Source organism: Lissotriton vulgaris, chromosome 12, assembly GCF_964263255.1.
Source record: "Lissotriton vulgaris chromosome 12, aLisVul1.2, whole genome shotgun sequence".
Classification (NCBI taxonomy): Eukaryota; Metazoa; Chordata; class Amphibia; order Caudata; family Salamandridae; genus Lissotriton; species Lissotriton vulgaris.
Window position 1 is genome coordinate 47,360,721 of NC_141700.1, and position 24,571 is coordinate 47,385,291.

Genomic DNA, 24,571 nt, shown 5'->3' on the forward strand with positions numbered 1-24,571 from the left:
GGAAGTACGCATCCTCTAGGTCTATTGCACATTGCCAGTCTCCCTGTTGCAACTGAGGGTAAATCTGATGCAACGAACAGCATGCAAAACTTTTCTCTGCGAATCCACTTGTTTGCCTGTCGCAAGTCCAGAATGGTCATGAACTTGTTCTTGTCCTTCTTGAGAACCAGGAAGAACCGGGAGTACAGACCTCTTCCTCTTTGAGACAGAGGTACGTCTTCTATCACCCTTTTCCTTAACAGGATATCGGCCTCCGCCTGGAGCTCGAGCAGTTGAAACCGCGAGCTGACCGGAGGAATTGATGGAGGCGGGCTGGTGAACCGAAGACTGTATCCATTGCAAACAATATTCAGCACCCACTTGTCCCGAGTAATTTTTCTCCACTCTGCCAGAAAAAATTTAACGCTTCCCCCCACCGGAGCGGGTAACGGATGAAGGGGAAGTAACCGCTCAGGGTCGAGATCCGGCCGGGCCCTTGTTCGCTGTAGAGGACTGCTGTCCCCCTCTACCCTTCTGGCGCTTCTGGAAGGGTCTCCGGAACTGCTGCTGTTGTTGCTGCTGCTGTCCCGAAGACTGACCTCGTTCTCTTCCCTGTGCACCGAACCATCTCTGGAACGGGCGGTAGGCCTTCTTTTCTTTGGGCTTCTCCAAGCCCACAGCCGTCAGGGTCTCTGCCTCCGCCTTCATGCGGGCCATCTCATCATCTGCATGCTTTCCGAACAAGGTTTCCCCAGAAAAAGGCAGATTGGCCACCCCCTGCTGGGCCTCCGGCTTGAGTGATGTGAGCCTGAGCCAAGCATGGCTCCGCTGGTTTATCCCATGACAGTACCCATGGGCAGCCAAAAGAGAGACATCCCCCACCACCGACACCAGCATACCCTCTTTGAGGATCTCTTGGAAGTCCTCCCTCTTGTCTCGTGGCAGAAGTTCCGTGAACTGTTGCAGGGAGTACCACAGGGCACGGTCATACCGCCCTAGCAACGGCGTATCGCTGGACGCTTTCATGGCCGTGGATGCAGTCCCACAAGCCTTCCTTCCAGCCGAGTCGATCCATCGGCTTTCCTTATCGGCGGCACGGTGGAGGACGGGGAGGTAGAATGTAACTTCCTGGCCGCCGTCACTATAACAGAGTCAGGCACCGGATCTATCCGCAGCAAGGCCGGGTCCGAATCCAGGGCCCTGTACTTCTTCAGAAGTCGGGAGGGAGCGGCCTTCACCACCGCTGGCGTGAGGAACAGCTCCTCCGCAGGTTCCACCAAACCAGGCACTACTGGCAGTAGAGGGCGAGACAAATGCTTCTTGTGAAGCGTTTCGAATATCACGGACGTCGTGGGTGTTGGAGCTGTCACCGTGATTCCCAATTTTGCAGCCCCCTCAGGAGAACCTCCTGGAACGTGCTGATGTCGTCCACTGGAGACACCCTTGTCCCTGTGGAGTCCGACAAGGTCGGTGAATAGGACCGGGTCCTGGAGGATTCCGTGCGGGACCTAGATCCCCGCCTCCTATGGCGACATCTTGATCTGGTGGAGGATCTACGTCGACTCCTCCATCTTCCTCTCCGCCCGGAGCGTGATCGCAACTTCTTTGGCCTCGGTCGATCCACTGGTTCCACCGGAGCGAGCGATTTTGGTTTGGCCGGGGCCTTCAGCGTAGGGGTCCCCTTGGGAGGGGTCAGAAGTCTGGGCAGTGAGACCGACCTCGGAGGGACCGGAGGCGGCTTTTCTGGCAACTGAGGTCGAGGTCCAGGTTGCGGAAGTGGTGGTAAAGGAGGAAGAGTAGGGGCCCTTGGAGGGAGACCCCTCGGCAAAGGGGGCGGGGGTGTAACCGGCCTCTGTGACTGGGTATACACCGCGAAGTACACCGAGCCCGGTGATCCGCCCTCCTTTCCAGCCTGGGACGTTGGCGAACCTCCCATGGTGTCAGATCTCCTTCAACGTCTCTTCGGCATCGAAGAACGGCGACCGGACGGTGAGCGTCGGTCCCTCGAGGTCTAGCGCCTTTTCCTCGGCGTCGAACGTCTCTCCCTCGACGGCGAGCGCTTTCGCCTAGACGGCGACCTCTTGCGCCTCGACTGCGACCTCCTGCGCCTCGACGGCGACCTTCTGCGCCTCGACCGCGACCTTCTGCGCCTTGACGGCGATCTACTCCTCGACGAGGATCTTCTCCTTTCCGCCGACGGCGATCGGCGGTGTCTCCTCGACGGTGAGCGCCGACGCCGGGCTTTCGACGCCGATCACTCGACGATGACTTCGACGAGGACGACGACGAAATCGTCATAGGAGACTTCGACGGCGGTCTGTTCAATTCCTTCGACGTCGAGCGTCGACGTCGCTTCACCGCAGATGACGCGGAACAGACTGTAGTCATCCCTCTCGACGCCGTAGTCGGTGCAATCGACACAGACGGAGAATGGGGACGCTTGCTGGTCTTCCTGCCCCTGGGGAGCCCCCCAGAGGCCTCAGTACGGGCAGAGGAAGCCCGTCCAGACCCACCTTGCGCCTTCAGCCTTCTTTCCTCAAGGCCCTGAAGCCGGATCTTCTTTCTGTCCTTCAGGGTCCGGCCAGAAAAGCCCTGACAAATCACACACTCCTCTGGGACATGAGAAGAGGGAAGGCAGAGGATACACACCTCATGGGAATCTGATTTGGACTTCTTCCTGGAGCACTCCGGTCATTTGTCAAATAATGCAGGCATATTTGACATCAAAAAGGTGCAAAAACCAAGAAGAAAAGAACTAAAGTACTTTAGAAATCACTCAACTTGAAACAAAAGTGAAAAATCACTAATAAACCCTTGAAAAGGGAGAGCTCAATGCTCCAGGGTCCTGCTTGCAGGAGCCGGAAAAAAGAACTGAAAGTAAAAGGGACCTGTAGTGCATTCTGGGATACTGTGAAGTTCTAGAATGTTCTCTTAAAGGCAAAGTATCCTGTTCTGAGCCACATAATGGCAGCCTATGGGGCTTGTCTGTCCAGGTCTTCCTCTCTATCATTCCAGAGGGGTTTTGCTGCTGAGGCAAGGGAAATCTGGACAGACTTTTCTGTTTGTGGATTTTTGGTGGAATTTCTAGTTGAAGTACTGGACAGTGTAGCCTGGTTTTAGAGGCTGCATTATCTGTCTTTAATTCTCTCTTAAGTGTCTGTGCAGTTCTGCATTTTTTTGACGCCTTAAGAGATTATTTTTGATTGCTCCGGGGTCCACGCACATGGGGGGGGGAGGGGGGGACTATTCACTAGATTAGGACTATACACAGAGATCCCCTACTACAGAAGCGTACTCCAATCTGCCTGATCAGTTCATCCATATTGCATTGCCCAGTGACAACGGGTGTGGGAACCTGGCGGCAAAGGACTGGCATTTTGAGTTTTCTTTTGTGGCAAACAGATCTATGTCTGGGTGCCCCCACTTTTTGAAGAATGGTTGGAGGACTTGAGGGTGAATTTCCCATTTGTGTATCTGTTGGCTGTGTCTGGTTAGTAGATCTGCGATCTGATTGTCTATTCCTGGGAGGTGTTCTGCCAGGAGAAAGATGTTTTTTGGAATTGCCCTCCTCCATATGCTCTGTGCTAGGTGAAACAGCTGCGGAGAGTGTGTCCCTCCCTGTTTCTGTATGTAGTACATGGCTGTCATGTTGTCCGTACGGATTAATTGTCACGCCTGCCAGTTCGCCGGGATATTCGAGATCGCTTACAAGGTTGACTGCCCGATGGCGCGCATGCGCGAGGGAGGTCAAGCAGAGATTAAAACCTAGCTTCCCCCATGTTACGACGTTTCGGGACTTCGTCGCGTCACTTCCGCTGAGCAGTCTTTCACTGCACTCCCTGGATTCTTGGCGTCCGGACCCGTGCAGCCGTATTTACTGTTTCTGGAGTTTTTTCCTGCTTACCGCATTGTTGTAGGGGGTCATTCCGCTCACTTCTAAGGAACCGGACCCCCCTATTCCGCCTCCGTCCTTAAGTTCCCGGCGGACTCGGAAGTTATCTCCCGCTAGGATTTTCCCTTGCCGGCTCTCCTCTCCCAGAGCCTCTGGAGCCTCAGCCTGCGTCTCACTGTTTCACTCACTGGCCGGACTGGTGTTCCGCCAGTTAGCCCGACTAGCTGGGAGCAGGTGTGGGGTATCTAGGCGGTTGGGTGTTTGGGGTGGCCCGCTTAGAGGATTTTCCTGATTTCTGTTTTCTACTTTGTGTTGACTCGAACTCCCGGGCATTTCCAGACTGGCAGTCATCACAGTGCTTCACACATGAAGACCGGGTAACGCGCTTTTAGCGCCTCTTTCTATGATTATATCAGATACATTAAGTTGTGACAATACTAATGTGGGTGATATTGTTTTTCAGATAAATGGCAGACTTGAGACCCGTTAATTTAACAAGTTTCTCTTCTCAAAATTAGCCTTGCATTTACAAAGTAAGAGACAACAGAATCTAGACTAATTATTTTCCATACTTGGTACAAAGCAAAGAGTTAAATATAATTCCTCTAACCAGGCAGGAAACAGTCCGTTTTCACTGTCAGTGAGAAGAGAAACATAATACTCTTAAAGGTCTGAATTGATTACTGCACATCCTGCAAGTCTTGAGGTGAAATACCCTACACATCATACATGTATTGAGGTGAATAGACAGATGTTATGCCATTTTTTTGTACTTTATTGCGACTTGTTGCATATTAACCTGCACACATTCTTTCTAGCACTGCTTCCAGTTTGAGGGTACCTGTCCGTGGAGTCTTGTTCTTCCCTGCCTTCCATTGTTTTGTTCCCTCCTTTTCCTCCATATCACCATTGTGTTCTAGGGTTTGATAGACACAATCGGTGTAGGTGGGAAGGGGTTGGGCCAGTCTTCGGTTCCTGGCACTCCTGTGGAAACTACTTCGGATCCTTACACTAACACAGCCTTGTTGTTCAAGTATTTCTGGAAGGCTTTCATCGCTAGAAATACTGCTAGCAACTCTAAGTGGTTTATATGTAGAGTCTTCTGCTGGACTGTCCAGAGCCTTTGGACTGTGTATTGAAGTAGGTGGCCTCCCCAACCTGTCAGTGATGCGTCCGCAGTTAGCACTACCTGTGGAACCGGCTCTTAGAACAGTCGCCTCTTAGAAAGGTTTTGTGGGTTCCACCACTGCAGAGAGTTGTAAGTTCGACTGTCTACCGACACTAGGTCTTTTAGTTGTCCTTGAGCTTGGTTCCACTGCTGTGCTAGGCATTCTTGCAATGGACGCATTTGAAGTCGGGTAAGAGGGACAATGAATATGCAGGAGGCCATCATGCCTATAAGCTGCATAAACACTCGAGCTGGCAGGGAGCGTTGTATTTGAAATCTTTGAATGAGAGCCTGTATGTTGGCTATCCTAGCTGGATTTGAATATGCCTTTGCCACTGAGGTATCTATTGTTGCTCCCAGATATTGTATGTGGGAGGGCTGCAGATGTGATTTTGGGTAATTTATGGAAAACCCCAGACTGTGCAGCAGCTGTATTGTCTGAGATGTGTGGTTTGCGCACTGTACGTCTGAGTTGGCTTTTATGAGCCAATCGTCCAGGTAGGGGAACACATGGATGTGTTGCCTTCTTAGGTGTGCTGCTACTACTGCTAGGCATTTTGTAAAAACCCTTGGTGCTGTAGTTACTCCACTCATTTGTTTTCTTAAGCACTCGGAATAGGCTGACATGCAGAATTTATTTTCAGTTTTTTTCAGAAACTCACTGGCCCTGAGGAGAATCCCATCTGAGATCTGTTGGGATTCGAAACGCGTAGGCCTCTGTCTAAGGAGTTGGTCTAATATAAACCCAAGTGTTGAGTGACACCTCACTCGAGTTTTATTGTACACATTGCTGATGAAACTTGTGTTGAAAATTATTACTGATACTTAATTTTCTGAGTGAACTGTTTCCTTGAAAAATATCTATTCGTAACATTTGTTTTATTTACAGAGCAAGCCTACTTTTGTTTCACTTTTTCACACTGGCACATCCGTGATTCTAGGGTGTGTCAGGCTTTGTATGAATGTATGCATGTGATTTGAATGACTGATATGTCTGATTAGTGTAAATGTGTATGTATTATTTCTTAATGTGTTGTGTTCAATTCATCTTGATTTAATGTATGTAATTTGCCAAGAATTCATGTATTGCATTTTTTCTATTTAAAATGATTAAATAGCTATTAATTAGCAAATCTACGGTCAATGAGTTGTTCTTCCGTTTGAGCCAAATTACTGGTTTGACAATTGTATCAGTTTAGGCATTTCGTCTTGTTATATTGCTACTACTGCAAGGCATTTTGTAAAAACCCTTGGTGCTGTAGTTACTCCGAAGGGGAGAACTTTGAATTGATAGTGTTGACCTTCTATCGTGAACCTGAGGTATTTCCTGTGAGCTGGATGTATAGGTATGTGAAAGTATGCATCCTTGAGGTCTAATGTTGCGAGGAAGTCGCCTTGTTGGAGTAACAGGAGTACTTGTTGATGAGTGATCATATGGAAATGCTCTGAGAGTATGTATTGGTTCAGAGGTCTGAGGTCCAATATTGGTCTGAGGGACCCGTCCTTTTTGGGAATTAAGGAAGTATAGGGAGTATACTCCTGTCCCTTGGTGTTGAAAAGGGACTGGCTCTATGGCTCCCTTTTCTAGCATGGATGTTACCTCTTGTTGTAACCGCGTGATGTGTTCTTTGGACATGTTTGGGTGGTATGTTGGGTGGAGTAGAAGTGAGTTCCAGGCAATAACCATACTGGATAATTTGTCTGACCCACCTGTCTGTGGTAATTGCGTTCCAGACTGATAGGAATTGTGCTAGTCTGCCTCTGACCGGTGTTGTGTGGTCTGGAGGGAGTGTGAGCAAGTCACTGTTTGGTAGGGATGTATGACGTTAAAACGCATACTTTTACATCGCATACCATTACAACGCGATTTTTACAGCGCAGGATCCTTTACAATGAATGCCTTTACAACGCATGTCATTACATAGCAGATACTATTACAACGCATGCCATTACAACGTAAGTATAGGGAAGTATATAATTTTTTAAAAAATTGTAAGTAATAAATATTTAATTAAATTTATTTAAAGTAGTTTTTTTTAAACTGAACCCTTAAAATACCCCTGTATCCCAAACCTATCCCTAATCCCTAAAGCTACCCCTGTACCCCAAAACCCAAACCTAGCCCTGAACCCTAAAAATACCCCTGTACCCCATAACCCAAACCTAGCCCTGAACCCCAAAAATACCCCTGTACCCCATTAACCAAACCTAGCCCTGAACCCTAAAAATACCCCTGTACTCCATAACGCAAACCTAGCCCTGAACCCTAAAAATACCCCTGTACCCCATAACCAAAACCTAGCCCTGAACCCTTAAAATACCCCTGTACCCCAAAACCCAAATTAAATAAATGTTTTAAAAAAGATAAACTTACCTATACTTACATTGTAATGGCATGCGTTGTAATAGCATCTGCTATGTAATGTCATGCGTTGTAAAGGCATGTGTTGTAAAGGATCCTGCGATGTAGTAGTTACTTTGTAAAAGTAGTCCGTTGTAATTGTTGCGTTGTAACTGTTGTTTCCTGTTTGGTGGCGTTGGAGGCTCTGGTGTTGTTGCCGCCACGTCCTCTGCCCTTGTTATTATTGCCTCTATAACCTCCTCTGTTGGAGCCTTTGTTAAAGGTGCTCTGGGTATTACTTTTGAATGTAGAGGAAGTTTGGGATGTGTTGCCTCTACCTGAGCCTCGAAAGGAGGAGCGGCGAAAGGAACTTCTAGATTGTTGAAACTGAAGTGCTCCCATAGACTTAGCAGTATCAATATCTTTGTTCATCTTCTCCAAGATGGTATCTACAGCAGGGCCACACAGAAAGTCTTCGTAACTGGCTGGTTGAGGATGGTTGACTGCACTTAATTTTTAAATCCGGAAATGCGTAGCCACGCATGCCGGCGTAGTAATACGCTAGTGTTGATGGACCTAGCTGCTGTGTCAGCTGCGTCAAGTGCACATTTAATGGAAGCATGTGTTATAAATTTGCCTTCCTGTATTAGGTCGTTAGCTTTAGATTTAAATGGTTCTGGGAGGTGTTGTAGTAAACCTTCCAGCTGGTCATAATGTGCTCTATCGTATCATGCTAATAGAGCCTGTGTGTTTGCAATTCTCCAAGTATATGCTGCTTGGGATGCCACTCTTTTGCCTGAGGCTTCTAGTATCTTTGACTCTTTGTCAGGAGGGGGAGCATCTCCTGTTGTTTATGAATTAGCTCGCTTTCGAGCGTTTGCTACCACTAATGAGTCTAAAGGCAACTGTGACTTAATATAAGAATGGTCTGTAGGGGCTGCTTTATACTTTTTCTCAATTCTAGGAGTGAGGACACGCGCTCTGGCTGAATCTTTAAATATGTCTGGCGCGTGTTTCAGTACTTTTAACATAGGAAGTGTACACACGCTTTTTTCTGAAGTTGGAAAAGTGTGAAATAGTAAATCCTCCTCTACTGGGTCAGTGTGCATATCTACATTATGATAATTAACTGCCCTATCCAATAGTTGGTTAAAGACAATGGTGCCGTCAGTAGGCGACGGCTTTGTAGGATATGTAGAGGTGTCAGGGATGGGTCGTGGGTCGTATGCATCATAAGGATCATTCTGGTCATCCCATGTGTTATCTTGTATATCCCGATCCTCAGGTTATACAAAGTTATCTTGAGGATTGTCCCCTATGTTTTCTGTCTCATCATAACTTGAGGGAGAGTAAGGTACATAAGGCATGTTAGGAGAGAAAGGAGGAGGAGTGAAAGGCCTTGAGGGAGATGTTGCAAAGTCTTTCTTCTTTGGAGGAACAGGGGAAGAAGTGTCAGTGTCCAAAGGTATCTTCTTCCTGTGGTAAACTGTTAACCGTGCTGTTTTAGGGTCTAAATACAGTTTAGGTTGTTCTTCGTCCACTGGGTCAGGGTGGAAAAGTTCTTCCTCAACTGTCCGTGGTTTTGGCGCCGAAGATTTTGGCTTAGTCACTTGTTTATGAGTCTTTGGTTTGAGGGCCTTCGGCTTTAGAGCTTCTTTAAGCTTGACTGCTGTTTTTGGGTCGTGACCTTTTTCGGGTCGACGACTCCCTTTTGTTCGGCGTGTTTTGTTGTCTCTACTGCCTTTTTTGGTTCGGCGACTTCTTTGGTTCGACGACCTTTTACTGATCGGCCGTTTTTTTCGGCTCAATCACCTTTTTCGGATCGACTGGTTGTGGGTTCGCTACCTTTTTTCGGTTCGACTGGTGTTTTCGGTTTGATAACCTTCTTCGGATCGACCGTTTTTTTCTTCGACTCAGCTGCCTTCTTCAGGTCGACAGGAATCTTAGTGTGACCTGTTTTTTGGAGGTCGACACTCTTTTTCGGCTCGACAGACTTTTTCGGGTCGACTATTTTTTTGGGATCGACGACCCTTTTTGTCTCGACGCCCTTTTTTGTATCAACGATTTTCTTCGGCTCGACAACCTTTTTCGGTTCGGTGGCCTTTTTGGGAACAGTGTAGCTCGTTCCCGGGGTATCAGAAGGCTTTGGTTTGGTCTCCGGAGCAGAGCCGGAAGGCGGGGTCTCTGAAGGAGTTTGTTGATCTCGGCTAAGGCCTTTAGGCGATGCTTCGACCGGAGCCTCGTCTTGAGATGGAAGCGGGTTAGGGTGCTTGGTACTCACTGTTTGATCTAGTCATCGGAGTCCGACTGGTCTTCTACGGTGACAATTTCGAGGTCAGAGTCCGCCGCTTCTGGGAGGTCATGTTCGTCATAGAAAAAATATTCCGGTTCCGGTGCCTGCCGCTGCATCTCTTGTTTAGTGGCCCTACGGTTCTGGATAGTCTTCTTCGACCGGAACGGAGCACAAGCTGGACAGTCTTCCTCGTTGTGCTCGGGAGAGAGGCACTTGTTGCATACTATATGTTAATCAGTATGTGGGAACTTGGAGTGACTTTGTGGGCACCTTTTAAACGGGTTCCTTTCTATCGGCAGCAGACCCACGTGGCAGCGAAAAGGCCCAACGGCCCGCGTCGACGACCGGATCGAGATGAAAAGTGTTATTGAGTAAAGGTTTACTGAATGAGAACAAGAACGTCGAGGTGGAAGGCCTTTTGGCCTTAGAAAGTTGAAAAGTTTTGGTTCCGAAGTTGCAGTTGAGGAATAGCATCCGATCCCAATGGCGGAAAAAAACAATCTGAAGATGGATTAGATGCCCATGCGCACTGTAGTCCAGGGGAGGAGTCACCTATCTCGTGATACTTCAAAGACAACAAAGTGCAAACCTCCGGACCCAACACTAGGCGGCGATTTATGCTAAGATATGAATTCAGCAGCCCACATGCCTTGAAAAATAGGATTAACATGCAAACCTTGCATAGAATCACTTAACATCCAGAGGCTCAACCTGGACAGAACAATCAAGGCTGAAACCTTAAAGGCCTCTGTTTTTGTAGGCATTACTCAGGTGCATGCCACACACTGTCAAGACCAGTGGCGGCTAGCTAAAATAAAAATAGGTAAGGCGTGAAGGCGAACAACTTACCATAAATTCAGGAGCTGAAGCAGGACCGTTGCAGCACTTCTCTTTGCTGTCCACGAGCAGGAAAAGAAAGGATTCCTGCTTGTGGAATATAACTCCAACCAAACCTGGAGCTACTCTCATGATGTGAAAGCAGCTCCAGGATTGATGGGAGCAGGCTCACCCTGTGCTCATTTTGAGGCGAACAGCCAGGGTCAGCAATCCCCAGGCTGTTTTACAGCCTTTGGATTGCTGGGTCTACTGTGCTCGTCAGGTTGGCCATCGCAAGAAGGCCGGCCAATCCTACATGCACACTGTAGACCAGTGCTGTCATCCAACATTTGCAGGATTCAGCCCCGCCCCCACCCTTGAGCTGTAGACAGCGCGGGCCAGTGCAGTGGCAAATAAATAAAATGTCATTGACATGTCATTTTATTTATTTGTGTTTGCCTGCTGCAGCAGGCGGGGCGACACTCCGCCGCTCCTGAGGAGGAGCTGCAACCTGGTCAAAACATAGTCTCTCTCTCCTCACACATGTTTAATCTGTGGTAATCCTCAACTGTTAGTCAGCTGGTGAATTCTGACTAGGATGGCTCAAGACTGCAGTTGTACTAACAACTTTGCAGTCTAGCCAGGCTAAACACGCAGGCCTTTAGCTCCAAAGTATCTCCAGTATGCAGATGCATGTCCATTGAAGCTTAGTGTGCGTTCCTGAAAGTAAGACTAGTTTGCAAGGCAGACCAAAAATAAAGTATTCCTCAGAAGTATATGAAGATCCGCTTGTCTAGACAAAGTTCTTCACGTCTGCTGGTTGTTTGCTTCGGATATGTGTTCCTGCTAATGGTTATCTATTCCCTCTTTGTTCTGGAGCTGGTCCTACACCATATCCTATGGAACTCTCAAAACTGTGTACGTAGAGGCAACCCCTCTCAAGTATTGATGCCCATCTCATCTTCAATCTGGTCCTCCTCTAGCGTTCTCAATCATACGGATTGAGGTCCTGCATGGCAATCAAATTGACATTGTCTAGTATTTCAGAGTGGTAATGGTTAGTGGTCTGGAGTAGACTGTTACATCTTGCTCATGCTTTACATTTCCCTTACTTAGATTTCCCCATTGCTTAGCCACTGCATGTAATAGAATGTTTGATGTCATACTAGAATGTTAAGTACCTGACTGCTCTAGGTAGAGACAGTTGATGGCAGACAGGCTGAGCGAGAGAAGATCTGCTCCTGGTGGGACTTTTATCATTATATCTATTGATCATTTAACTTGGATTAATCTACAATAAATTATATTTACTTTACATACTGGATTCAAGAACTTTAATTGCTACAAATTGGCGACGAGGTACGGAACTGAACTTATGCGTGGAAGGAAGACGGATTTAATGTACTACTACTGCAACTAAGGAACTTTTCAAAGCTGAAAAGAAAAGGTAAATTAATTGAAACGCCCTGGTTAGCCCCACCAGTGTCCCCAGTCATCTGGACAGCCTCCCATCCCAGGGTGTTTGATTTCTGACTGCGTTACGTGACCTGAATTTGGAAAACCTGAAGAAAATTATTAATATTTAATTCATTTTGCCCTGATTTGCCAAAAACTTTTAAAAGGAACTTGTGTGCCAAGTTTTGAAAATACGTCTTTGCCAGCTACTATCTGAATGCAAGTGCAACATTCCGTTGTATTAAACGTTTTAAGAAGTTGAGCAGCGTGAAAATTGACTTAATGTTTTGTTTTGGCCAAAGAAAATGCTGGATTGGCATCTTTAAGCAGAGCACTGTGTACAGTGTCTACTCTGACTTCGGCAAGTGTTCTTCAAACGTTTCAAGCCTGTATACTGTTTTAAGGCTCTGTACTGATTTTTACACGTTTCTTCCTTTTCATTTATTCTTGTTTTTAAATATGATTAACAATGACTTGTGTGAGCAATGGCTTGAGCGCTTACAAAGTTTATTGCGCCTGGTGCAGAGTAACTCTCGTTACCTATATTGTACACTCACCGTCTTGTGTGGAGATGACGGTTGGTCGTCGAGTGGACGGCGGCGATCTTCTCTCGGTCCCTGCTGCTGTGCATTTGATGACGTATTTGGAGAGCATCAGGGAGTTGGTGATTCTTTCACCTCACGTTCTGCCTTACGTTCTCTTCCTGCTGTGACGTCTAATTTGCCGATGTTGCCACTGTCCGTGGTTTCTTGTCAGCACGCTTTCACCGTGAACCATCCGGCAGATACGTGACAACGCGGTGGCCATTTTAATTTGTTATTTAGGTTGCCATAACAACGTGCACCTACGGACTTCAAATAAGGGGGCATTACGATCTACAAATATTTAGTTTTCGAAGTTTTTGCTAGTGAGGAATTTGTTTTTCTGCTCCTTGATGATGAGTTCGAGTGAAGGATCACACTATCGGCAGCATTTCAACAATAAGACTTTGGAGTTTGGGTGAGAGATCACGCTGTCAGTACTTCAACAGTCAGACTTCGGTGACTACTTTTGTTATGTTGATTTTTTATTTTGGAAAATTTTCAATATGCTTTACCATTCATATTTACCAACTTGCCTATTTCATTCTGTTTAACATAACTCACAGTCTATTGATGTTTATATTATTTTAATGTATTATTGCTTCTCATTTCGTATAGAGTTATGTGTTTACTTTGTTAATTCTCGTGCTCATTTCCTGACATGTTTGATATCGATATGCTGTTTTGAACCACCATTTAGGTGCTCAATTTCCATTGAGGTGTTCAATATTGTTCTTTCTGGTTTTTGATGTACCAGGTTAATTAGTGCTCTAAAATATTAGAGGAGTTCACATGTGTTATTGAGTAGAGTCTTGCATTTTCTTTTATTGTTGTGAACCACTGGGTGCTCAAATTATTTTGAGGTTTTCTTTTCAGAGGATTAGTTGTCCTAGTGTTGGATTTATTAAATATGTAATTTGCGGAGTCACATCTGTGCTCATTTTGAGGCGCTCCATTTTCTTTTATGAACTCTGAGGAGTTGGGATTTATTAGATGTGTAGTTGAGGAGCCACATCAGTGCTCATTTTGAGGTGCTCCATTTGTTTGATATGAATTCTGAGGAGTTCAATCATTCTATTGTGTTGGAGAGCAATAAGTTGCTCAATTTGCGTGTATGGACTCTGAGGGGTTCAGTTGCTGATGTTTAGAAGAGCCGTAGTTGCTAATTTTTTTGATTATGGACTCTGAGGAGTTCCATTTTGCAATGTTGTTAAAAGCCACAAGTTATTCTATTGGCTATTATTCTCATTCCTATGGATGTTATTTTGTATTTATCCATATTTTCCATTCTAGTGGATTTTATTTAGTTATACTTGTGATCCTTTTTTTCATTCTAGTGGATAATGTTTTTTTTTCTTTTCTCTTTGGAAAGGGGGATGTGGCCTTTAGATTTGAAAGGTCATTAAATATGAAAATGGAATCCTTCTTGCATTTCAACTGTTAATTAAGAATGCTATGTAATGTGTTCCTTTAGTCATTATATTTTAAAATGAAAATGCAATCCATCTTATATTTCAATTGTTATATTTTTATGAATGCAATGCAATTTATTCCATTATCTTTATTTGTTGTTTTATAAGGAAGGGGGATGTGTTACATCTTGCTCATGCTTTACATTTCCCTTACTTAGATTTCCCCATTGCTTAGCCACTGCATGTAATAGAATGTTTGATGTCATACTAGAATGTTAAGTACCTGACTGCTCTAGGTAGAGACAGTTGATGGCAGACAGGCTGAGCGAGAGAAGATCTGCTCCTGGTGGGACTTTTATCATTATATCTATTGATCATTTAACTTGGATTAATCTACAATAAATTATATTTACTTTACATACTGGATTCAAGAACTTTAATTGCTACATAGACTCTGGTTTGTGTTCAAACTGACTTGTTGTCCAGAGTGCCTTAACACCATCGCTGCTGATGGTATTCTCCCTCTATGCTGACAATCATTGATTCCCATTGTTCATGACGAGCTCAGCTCGTCATGAGCACACGAGAGGTGTACCTCATGACGAGCTGAGCTCGTCATGAGCATCGAAGGGGTTAATATGCTTTGGTCGAAAGCACGAAGATGTGCAGTGACCCACAAGCACTAGCAACATGAACTTCCCCATGATAGTACCCAAAACTCCTAATACACAACTTTATGGGGAAGAGGTTTCATTCTCTTTATCCACAAGTAGACCATAGTGGGTGGGGTAATCCACAAATATGTGCATTTTATTTATTAATGCAATTTCAAAGAATTAGATTTCAATTTCAGGGGCTGAGCAAACAGGGGCAGTTTTAGGCATAATCCAGGATGACAACGTATTCCAACGGAGGGAGTCTAAGCACAAAAAGCAATCTGAAAGGCTTATAATACCTTAACTATTTGCAGGTTCAGGATCAGAGAGCAAGACTGCATGTTTCACAGTCTACTTGATCCTTAAATAAGTAGATGCAGCATTGAGAAATGTAGATTGTCACAAGAATTTTCAGTTTTTATTCTTCTTCCATTGGGTGACTAAGAGGCTTTAACTACTTTCACCCAAACAGGACCTAAACCTGCTTCTATATAGAGTATAACACAAGTTTCCGTAACTACAATGACAAACCAAAGGTGAAGGCTATCAGAGCGTGAAAACTTTCATCTAATTGCACTTGGAAAAAGTATTAAAAAAACTTTCAAATACTTCTAAGACAGCCTTCAACAATACTAGTGGTGGCATACAAAACGAGGTAAGTAAATACATGGTTCGTACCCATGACTTGGCTTTGGAACTTGAAGGAGGGTCATTGCCGGTGGTACCAAGCATCTTTTTGTACATGGCCGACTCCACATTCTTTTGTTCAGTGTGCTTCTTCACCAGTTTAGACAGCTCTGCGTGTATAGTCTTAAAACATAAAAAACAAAGATGTCAACTAAGAAAATCATACAAAAAGCAATCAGATGTGAAAGTAATACATCAGTTATTTAGTGAAGGGCATCCTAACGCAAGAAGAAAATCATAAGTGTGACTTGCACAAAATAGGGTACTGAATTGCAGGGTCTGGCACCTTACTGATGTCAGTTTATGAATTGGTCCTTGTGTCACAGTATTTGCCCTCTTTTACCAAAAGTGTACTTCAACTTCTAAACTTTTGCAGAGGATGGCTGGTACTGAAATGTATTTCCTGTGAGCTGGGTGAAGCATGTTGGTATTTATGAGAGTTGGGTGTAAGGCACAAGCTCTTTGATTGCCCTGCTGCATATCTGCCCTAAGCAAAATAGTGGCTTTGATTTCAGCATCATTTTGCGGACAGAAAGCATATTCAGGCCACATGCAGTACACTGTGATGCAAACAGGCCTCCCACTCATTAGTAGGATGAGAAGTGCCCTGGTCTTTGGATGGCATACTAGGACCCACTGACATCCTTTGAGACTCACAAAGCTTAACTGCACAATTAAGAGAGTCATTGGTGCCAGTTTGTCACCTGGATGCACGAGTGGACATCGGGAGGGAGCCCGTTTCTGTAGACGCTTGCGGGTTCAGCCTGAGGCCTCAAGTTCAGAAGGGTGGAGTGGGCTTCAACTAGCACTATTACAAGTGATACAATCTACAGACGGTTCAGTTCTTATGGGGAAGTCGCACTTCTCTTGGAACAGGATGTGGCGTTACAGCCAGAGCTGCCGACTTTGGAAAAGGGAAACCAGGTTGGAGTCTTGGCGTCGGCTCATCATCCTAGGATTCTGGGCAATCACTTAATCTCCCAGTGCATCAAAAAAATAAAGTATGTGAAAGTTTGTAATGTAACTGGTGTTCATGTAAAGCAGTTCAATACCTTCAGGTCGAGTTCACCCTAAATAATAATAATAATAATAATAATAATAATAATAATAATAATAAACTAAAAATAATTTGCCAATTATTAGCAGTGTCTTTTGGCTCCATACATTCTAAAGAATTTTTAAAAATAAAACAATAATAAGTATAAGAAATATTAGTGGTGCGGTCATTTGCTCTTATTTCAGGTCAGGCGGTGAAAATCAAACCTGACGTCCTCTCCAAGCAACAGAGTGACTATTCACTGGCGGAGGTTTTACTTTTCTTTGGACATATAAGCAATATGTTGAGCAATGCCATGCTAAAAGACAATGGCAGATGCTTGTGGTCCCTTGGTATTGCAAAAAGATGTGGCTGTCTTTGGCATAATTGTAGTGCCCAGTAGATCCTGCAGACCTTTTAATTATATGTTCTTCATTTTCATATAAATGAAATAACAACTGCTCTGCCTTGCTGTGAGGACCATACCTTTTCGTGTTTTAACTTGGCATTTCGTTTAGACACGCTAAAAACATATTAGTATAAAAAATATTAAATGATAAGAAAACGTAAGATCAGAATGGGCTTCTAGGTCCTGATTCTCAAAGTTAAGTGGCACTTAGGTGCTCGTATGCCATTATTTAGTAATGTAAATAAACTTTATCGAGTCACAGAATGTCAATTTGCTCCCCTAAGCAGAGTTGCTCAAACAATTCTGCCTGCACTGTGAACTTTCCTACTCACAGGACAGGTTTGTGGGCGTTTCATGGTGGGGACATCAGCAAACCACACATCTGCATGATTGTTGATATTGACAAACCCTTTGTAGGGAGTTTCCAACCTGAAGAGGTATTCATTTTCCGGGTGACATTGGGGAAACACCCCCAAAATTGTGAAAAGGGAAAAGCTTTTCCTTATTGAAATAAAGAGAAGAAAATAAAATGGTTAAAAGTACAAATGAGGTTAAATGTGATATTTCCACAAGTGCATCGCTACACGTGTATTTCCTACATGAAAATATTAGATGTTTGTTTCCTTATGTGAAAATATATATCTCTGTGCATGCTCGTCAGATTCAGAGTCACAGTGCTATCCCTGAAATGCATATACAAATTTTCCTTCTTATGTGCAGGAATTGTACGTGTTTTGGTGTACACAGTACGCACCACAAATAAACTCAACATTATCAATTTGCTGGGTGAAACTGCACGAATTGAAGAATAATTAAAACAATTTGCATAATTATCATTACTATCCTTTGCGATTAATGATAGAAAATCATATATTTTAAAATCTTTTTGGGGGCAAGCATTAAAGCCAGCCAGGACTGGCAAATCAAAACATATTGTTAACATGGCTTTTAGACATTCTGATATTTACCCACTGACGATCCATGAACAGAGCCATACAGCATTAAAACATTTCCCCTACATAGAAATCACTGACGTTTTACAATGCATGTTAAAGATAATGCAACAACATGGCATGCCTACATTAAATCTAGTGTCCGGAATTGGAAGCACTTACCAAACAGCAGTGCTCAAGGCAAAGCCATAATGATAGGGCTACAAATAGCAGTCATCCATACATTCTGAGACCAGCCATAGTACAGAGGGTGTTCCGACAAGCTCCTTGCATTAGCCTATTCATAATGTACCTCACAGAAGCCTCTTTGAGGATGTGACAGGTCGCCATAAATCCACATGTCCAGAATTTTACTCATGGCTTCATCAATCAATTTTATGGTGCAGCCATAGTTACTCAGTGCTTACATCTGCTACAATAGGGAGTGGTTAGAAACAGCATATATATTTATGTGCTATATGAACAACTGATGTTTAACTATTATAAAGGAACTAGATAGTGTTAGACCTATCCGAACCCTTGTGTATGGAGTGTATTTGTCTCTCAAAGCCTAAATTAAGATGCCAACATTGCATTCTTAGTTAGTTCAGGCAACATTTTATCTGTTGTTCTAAAGCAGACAGACACAGGGTAACTCAGCCTCTTTTCAGCTCTGGACATATTCAAGGAGACGACAAATGGTACACGCCTATTCACTGAGCATTGTTAACATATCATGGGTACTGTTTGCACGAGGAAGACTATGGATTCCGTTTTCATATGAAGATTGTACAACAGAAAATACCTACCTTCGTGTTTTGGAAACTACCAATTAGGAGAACTAGAAAAAGTAACGACAGACCCATGACATGAAATATGATACAGCTCTATGTTGAAAAAGCCAGATTTCTTTCAAAAACCCCTACAATCAAACTACACCATAATTACACAAAGTTTAAATTAGGAATACGGTTAAAACACAAAGATATTTTCAAGATCACAATAGCAAGAAAACTAGGCTTATAAAATAAAAATAAAAGTATAATAGAGGTATAATTTCCCGTAACTAAAGAACATAAAATAGAACTGAGGTACTATTCGTAGGCAAAAGACACTGATGCAAAGAATACTGGAGGAAGTGGTTAACCACTGCTAGCACTTACTGAAACAATGAAATGAGATGATGTGGCGCGATTAACCAAGATTGCTCCTCGTACAGCAGCTTGATCTAAATTTGGAAACTCCCGTAAAAAGCACCTATTTTTAATAGAGTAAAAAGGAGATCTCATCTTTTTCTGAATGGTCTCATTTTGACGAGAACTCTGAGAAATTATTATGCTGTACGACAGGATAATCCTAGATCGCTTGCCTCAATCTCGGAACTGTACGTCATTTCTAAATCAACTATTTCTGCTAAAGCCCAAATGAACTCTCACCTTGGCCAATCCAATGTTTTCTAAGAACCCGCTGCTATAATTGTGGTTGCATCCATAAAATGTCTGTACAAATTCAAGCTCTGGTTCAATTTGCTAATACGCACATTAACCATGCTAATGCAAGATAAAAACCTATTGCAAAATTTGGAGATTGTTTTTCAATTAAAGAGATACTGAGTGATGCCACCCTCAATCTCTTTTCTTATAGTATAACCAGAGTAGCTATAGATTTCTTCAATTATTCCAGTATTCGTATTTCATCCATCATGGCCTGAAAGGGATGAGCCATTATTGAAGCTCAGTGTTGAAGAATGTATAGATCTCAGCTTCCATGCCACCTCTACCGAGATACTACTAGGGCACTTTAGTATGTAAATAACATCTCCTTGTCTCCTGCTGCAGCTTTTGGATTACTTCATTATGATGCGAATTCCAAGTGTACCCTTGGCAGTTTTTGGTTTCTGAATCAAATTTTGTCAGGTCCTTTCTGTTGCAATGAGTATTTGTATAGGAATAAAGAGGTGCTGCATAATGTCTTGTATTGTTGCTTGCAGAAAAGCTCTGGAATTGGTTGACGTTTGCTGACCGGGCAATCGAGGCCAGCTAATAGCACACTCAAATGTAATGAGCAGCCTGGTGTTACTCCATGGAGGTGAGCGGACTCACATCTGTTTGATAAGAGTACCTCCAGGAACCACACTGATAATCTCTCCTTCTCCTCAACTCATCTTAAAGTTTCCATCAAATTCCTTTCAAATCTTCTTCTGTCCGTAGACCAGAACTTGATGACCTTATTTGGAAAAAACTATTTCCCTCAGTGAGTAGCACCTAGTGTATAACCTCTCCTTAAAGGCATGTCAGCCTCACTTGTGAAAGGAAACTCCTCAAATACAGTAGCCACATCCACCATGATGATGCTCTAATGCATGCCACCTGGAGGAACATATAAGTACTCTGCAGAGCCTTTGTGCCAAGCATACTTGGAAGAGAACCCTGATCTAAGCTGCAGAAGTGGTGTCTCCATAGACCTAGGCAAGTGACTATGGGGAGCAGAAAAAGCATCCTTGAACGCAGAAACAAAGGGAACATTTTCGACGCATTCAACCCCACTGCTCTTTTGAGTTCTAAACATTTTTGAGGGATTTTTGAAAGATGAAACTATTTACCCAATTATTTTCACAAAGGACTATTTTATGTGGGAGGAGGCCAAAAATGTGCTGATCTTCTGAAGAGCTGGTCTCACACTGGATTATTTGTTGGTAGGGTGCCCCACAAAAGTACAAATCTAATGTCCCAGATATGCACATGTTGATTACGTGGCCAGGTAAAGATTATTCTGCCCACATTGAAGGTGAAATCCTGCTTCCTTTCTGACCATGCTGAGGTAATAATAGGCTTTTGGCAAAGGAAGGAAGAGCCGAACAAATCTAAAGGCTTTAATGATGTAAGTCTACAACCTTTTCTGCATTAGGAGCTACTTATGTTCAATGAAAATCTCTCCAACTACTATGATTAAAATTTTAATAATGACCACGTCAAGTTCACATCAGTGGCCCCCATATGCAAGATTACCTGCAGGGGGAGTGCATCAGTCACAGTTCAAACTAGCAATGTAAAAAGGCTTTGGCAATGTGGAATGCCCCAACATGGGTAAACATAACAGCCATAGCATTGGCATGAGGGTCTAGCCAGTCTGGTGAGATGGATTCAATGCAGCTAAGTAGATAGGGAGGCTATAATGAAAGACAGTTTTGCTTTCTGTGTGGATGGAGTTGATTGATGGAGGTTTTGGTCTAATGAGATTACGCGCAGGAGGAAGGTTCCCTTCATCAACTCGGTAAAAGGGAATTCCTAATGCTTGTTGCCTTTTTTCTGTGCACCAAAAATAATTATAGTTGGTGGTTGCAATTAATACTCTGATGCCCAAGGTAACATGAGTGCATGGGATTTTATGAAAGTCCAAACTGGAATCTTGTCTGAAAATCTACACTCTGAGTCTCTGAATTGGTAAACCCACCATCTTATTAATTTTTACCTTAACACATCCTCTGAAGTTGTTCTCAAACTTCTCCAATTTGCATTTTGTGTAGAATCTATACTGCTGGATATTCAGTCTGATAATTGCCACCGTGCATCAAGTAGTCAAACACCACAAACTGCATTCATTTGCTATGTACACTCTGAAAGACATTCACTCTGCTCGGTCTTATTTCTGGGTTCCCCCTCTCTGATCCCTGCCCAGCTTCCATCCTTAAACTGAAGGCTAGAGTGTAGATCCGATCTAGCAAATATTTAATGATTCGGTCGAAATCACTGAGATTCTGGGGCTATATATGACCGCTGTAGTCACCCCAATTTTGAAGAAACCAGACATGGACCGTACAATTTGGAATTTTTTTTCCAGCCCATTTCTCTTTGTCCTGCAGCATCTAAACTCCTTGAGGACTTTGATGCCACTCAGTGGAAGGCAACAGTTCTAACATACTGCTCCTTTTAGATCTTTCATAGGCGTTGATAGTGTAGACCATGGCATTCTATTTTATCTCCTGAAAGCCATGAGAGGTACTGAGGTTTCCCAGGAATGGTGCAAGTCTTCCCTCATGAAAGGTGTCCAATCTGTCAAGTTACAGTCTTTCTCACCATTAGAGGCTCTATCATGACTGTGCACTCTTTCCACACCTCTTGAATCACTACGTTGTACCACTCATGAGATTCTTTCCATCCAGAGGGGTCAACTTTATATGTACACTGACAACAATACTGAGTCATTGGTATGGCAGAGGGGAGATAACTCGTCTGGCGTCAAATTCCATTAATGTATGTACACTATCTGGGAGTAACTGGTTCTACTAGTTGAGAAGATAAAAGGTTAAGAGAGAAAGGACCCGGACCTTAATTGACACCAGCTGCTCTGGATTCATCTAGCATTATCCATCTTAAGTTTATTTTAGAAAATGTTTCTGTTTTTAAATGACATGGTGGGCAATGCCAGGAATTACTATTCAGGGTCAGGCGGCTCGGCTGCTGGTAACTGGCCTTAGGCCTGGTAACCCAGCTTCCATTCGTTCACAAATTAAGAACAAATCACAATCAAAGTCCAGTGTGGTCTAGAATGCAGTCTATGGTCCCTCATCCCTATTTATGTGGAAATCCTTTACACATTACCAGCTTTCAAGGGTGTTGAATTTTCCCACTGCTAATCTCCAGGTTATACGTAGCCTTAGTTTGAACCTGGAACCGGCTTCTGGTTTAAGAGACTTAATTTTAAGCAATTCAGGTGCTTCTTTTTAGATTTCTTTTCTAAACTCCCACCATTGTTCTATGGTAGCACCAGGTAACCATCCGTATATATAGAAATGTTACGAACACGTATTACAAATTATTTCCCCATTTCAAAAGACTGCGCCCCGTATCCAAAATGTGAAACAATGCGAGTAGTGAATCATTGGTGCTTATGGTTTGGTTTATGCTCAGTCTGGATAAGACACAAAAAGGGCCTGTCAGACACAACAGAGGCTCTATGGACTGATATTTTGCAATGAAATGGCGCTCTCTGCTGCTGACTGCAGGGAACGCACCCTACTATCTACAGATTACATTCAACTTTTGCTACTTAAATAAAACAAAGAATTACCTAATCTAGGCAAAGTAATAAGAAATCCTTGCTCAACATTTACTGGGCTGTCTCGTCACTTTCCCAAACGCAAAACACAAGGAGAGGGGAGACGGGGATAGTTTGGGTAACTTCAAAGCAGTTCTTGGTCCACATAAAACCAATTTTCCGGTCCTACTTCTACAGCCAGATTGTGACTGCTACCCTTACACTAAGTATACTGTTGCACTTGCAAGGTACTTTGTACAGGGTGCCCCAAAATGGATCACAAATATTGAAATGTACCCAGAGGCAAGCTGTAAGAAGTGTATTTCAAATCCCTTCTAAGCTTGTCCCAGAATAGCACACCAGCCAACCCAGCGCTCACCAGGCTAAGCCACTTGCGCCAACTATTAAAGCAAAGCACATACGGTCCTTTTCTATCCTTTGTACAATGTAAGACAAAGTGGCTCGGTGTAAGAAGGAGTATCGATACCAGCAAGAAGGTCAGTTGCGATGCTGCGCCACGGCTATCAAATGTACCACTGTGTTCCAGTTCCGAGGCACTGAGGATGAACTTATGGGCCTAAGAGGTGATGGATATGCCTGCCCGTAACCCACCACCCACCCACTGTGGTGTTTGGAAAGTTAAGTTACGTGCTTGGGGCGCCATTTGTACACATTGATTCCATCCTGGGGCATTAATTAAATGCCTCAAAGAGGTCAGGATGCACCACTGCAGATACTCCTCATCAATTCATTAAATGTAGTTTTAAGGGGGGGCGTGGCTAGCAGCCGATCATGGCGGCAGCATAAGGGACGAGCTCCGCGGCTGAAGCGGCCTCTTCGTCGATCCGACACAAAAATCTGTCACAACTGCAAGCCCCAAGGCGGGTACCGGATCCCAGGACCGGGCGGAGTGAGCAGCGACTAGCAGCGAGAAAATCCGACGCTCGTAGCCAGAGATACGTCGAAGCCTCCGACCGGCCTGCTAACACCTCCGGAGCCGGGACCTTCCCTGGATATTCACCCCACCGGAAGTGCGTCCTGACCGGAGAACTTGTACCGGAAGTGCCCGTGTGGCGGTGGACTCAATAGATCGACTGCACCTTGGGGAGTCGGAGAAGGCGGCCCATACGACTCGAGGAAGCGGTGCTTACAGGAGGGGCCACTGGAGTCCTGAAAGTCTCGAAGGTCGTCTCCTAAGGTGCCGAGAGCCTGGGCATCGACAGCGGAGTGGGCGCCCGCCATCTTGTGACCTGAATAGTCGCTACGCACTCGGCGACTAACGGAGCACCTCGCGCCCTGGAGAAGCACGCCCGACCGGATCGTTGCTGAACCGGCCTGGCTAGGAGGTCCACACCGATCCTCACATCCTGGCGCGTAGGGGCACGAGGAGCACGACACTCGGCGGCATGGCGGGGAAAGGCCCTAAGGGTGGCGTCACACAGACTCGTATAGATCGATTCACCTCCGACAAGCCCACCGGATCCCCGGCAGGGAAGGAACAGAATGGCAAGACGGCCGACTCCCCAGGGGGGAAAAAGGCCACATTGGACGACGTCATGGTCGCATTGGCACAGCTACAAACAACCGTTGGCGGAATCTCCATGGACGTCACCCTACTTAGAGCGGACCTCCACAAAATGTCGGAAAAGGTCAAGAGTATGGAAGTGATCACGAAATCACTGGTGGAAGACGTCGCAGAACTCCAGCGTGAAATGGGGAAGATGGCGCAAGACAATAGAATGCTCCGGGAGAAGCTGGATGAGCAGGAGGGGCGTTCTAGGCGCAATAACATCCGTATTATAGGGGTACCGGAGACGGAAGGCGTGAAGGCGATGGATCTCTTCGTAGAGAACCTGATAACTAACGAACTAAAGCCG

At 44.5% G+C, this 24,571-nt stretch overlaps 1 protein-coding gene across 1 annotated transcript in view; it reads right to left on the reverse strand.

Moving 5' to 3' along the window:
* Nucleotides 1–24,571, reverse strand: part of FKBP8 (FKBP prolyl isomerase 8) — a 114,409-nt gene that overhangs the window by 27,441 nt on the left and 62,397 nt on the right. Inside the window, exon 8 of the mRNA XM_086947019.1 lies at nucleotides 15,272–15,403. Within this exon, the coding sequence (XP_086803145.1) occupies nucleotides 15,272–15,403 (132 nt within the window). The remainder of the gene's footprint in view (nucleotides 1–15,271; nucleotides 15,404–24,571) is intronic.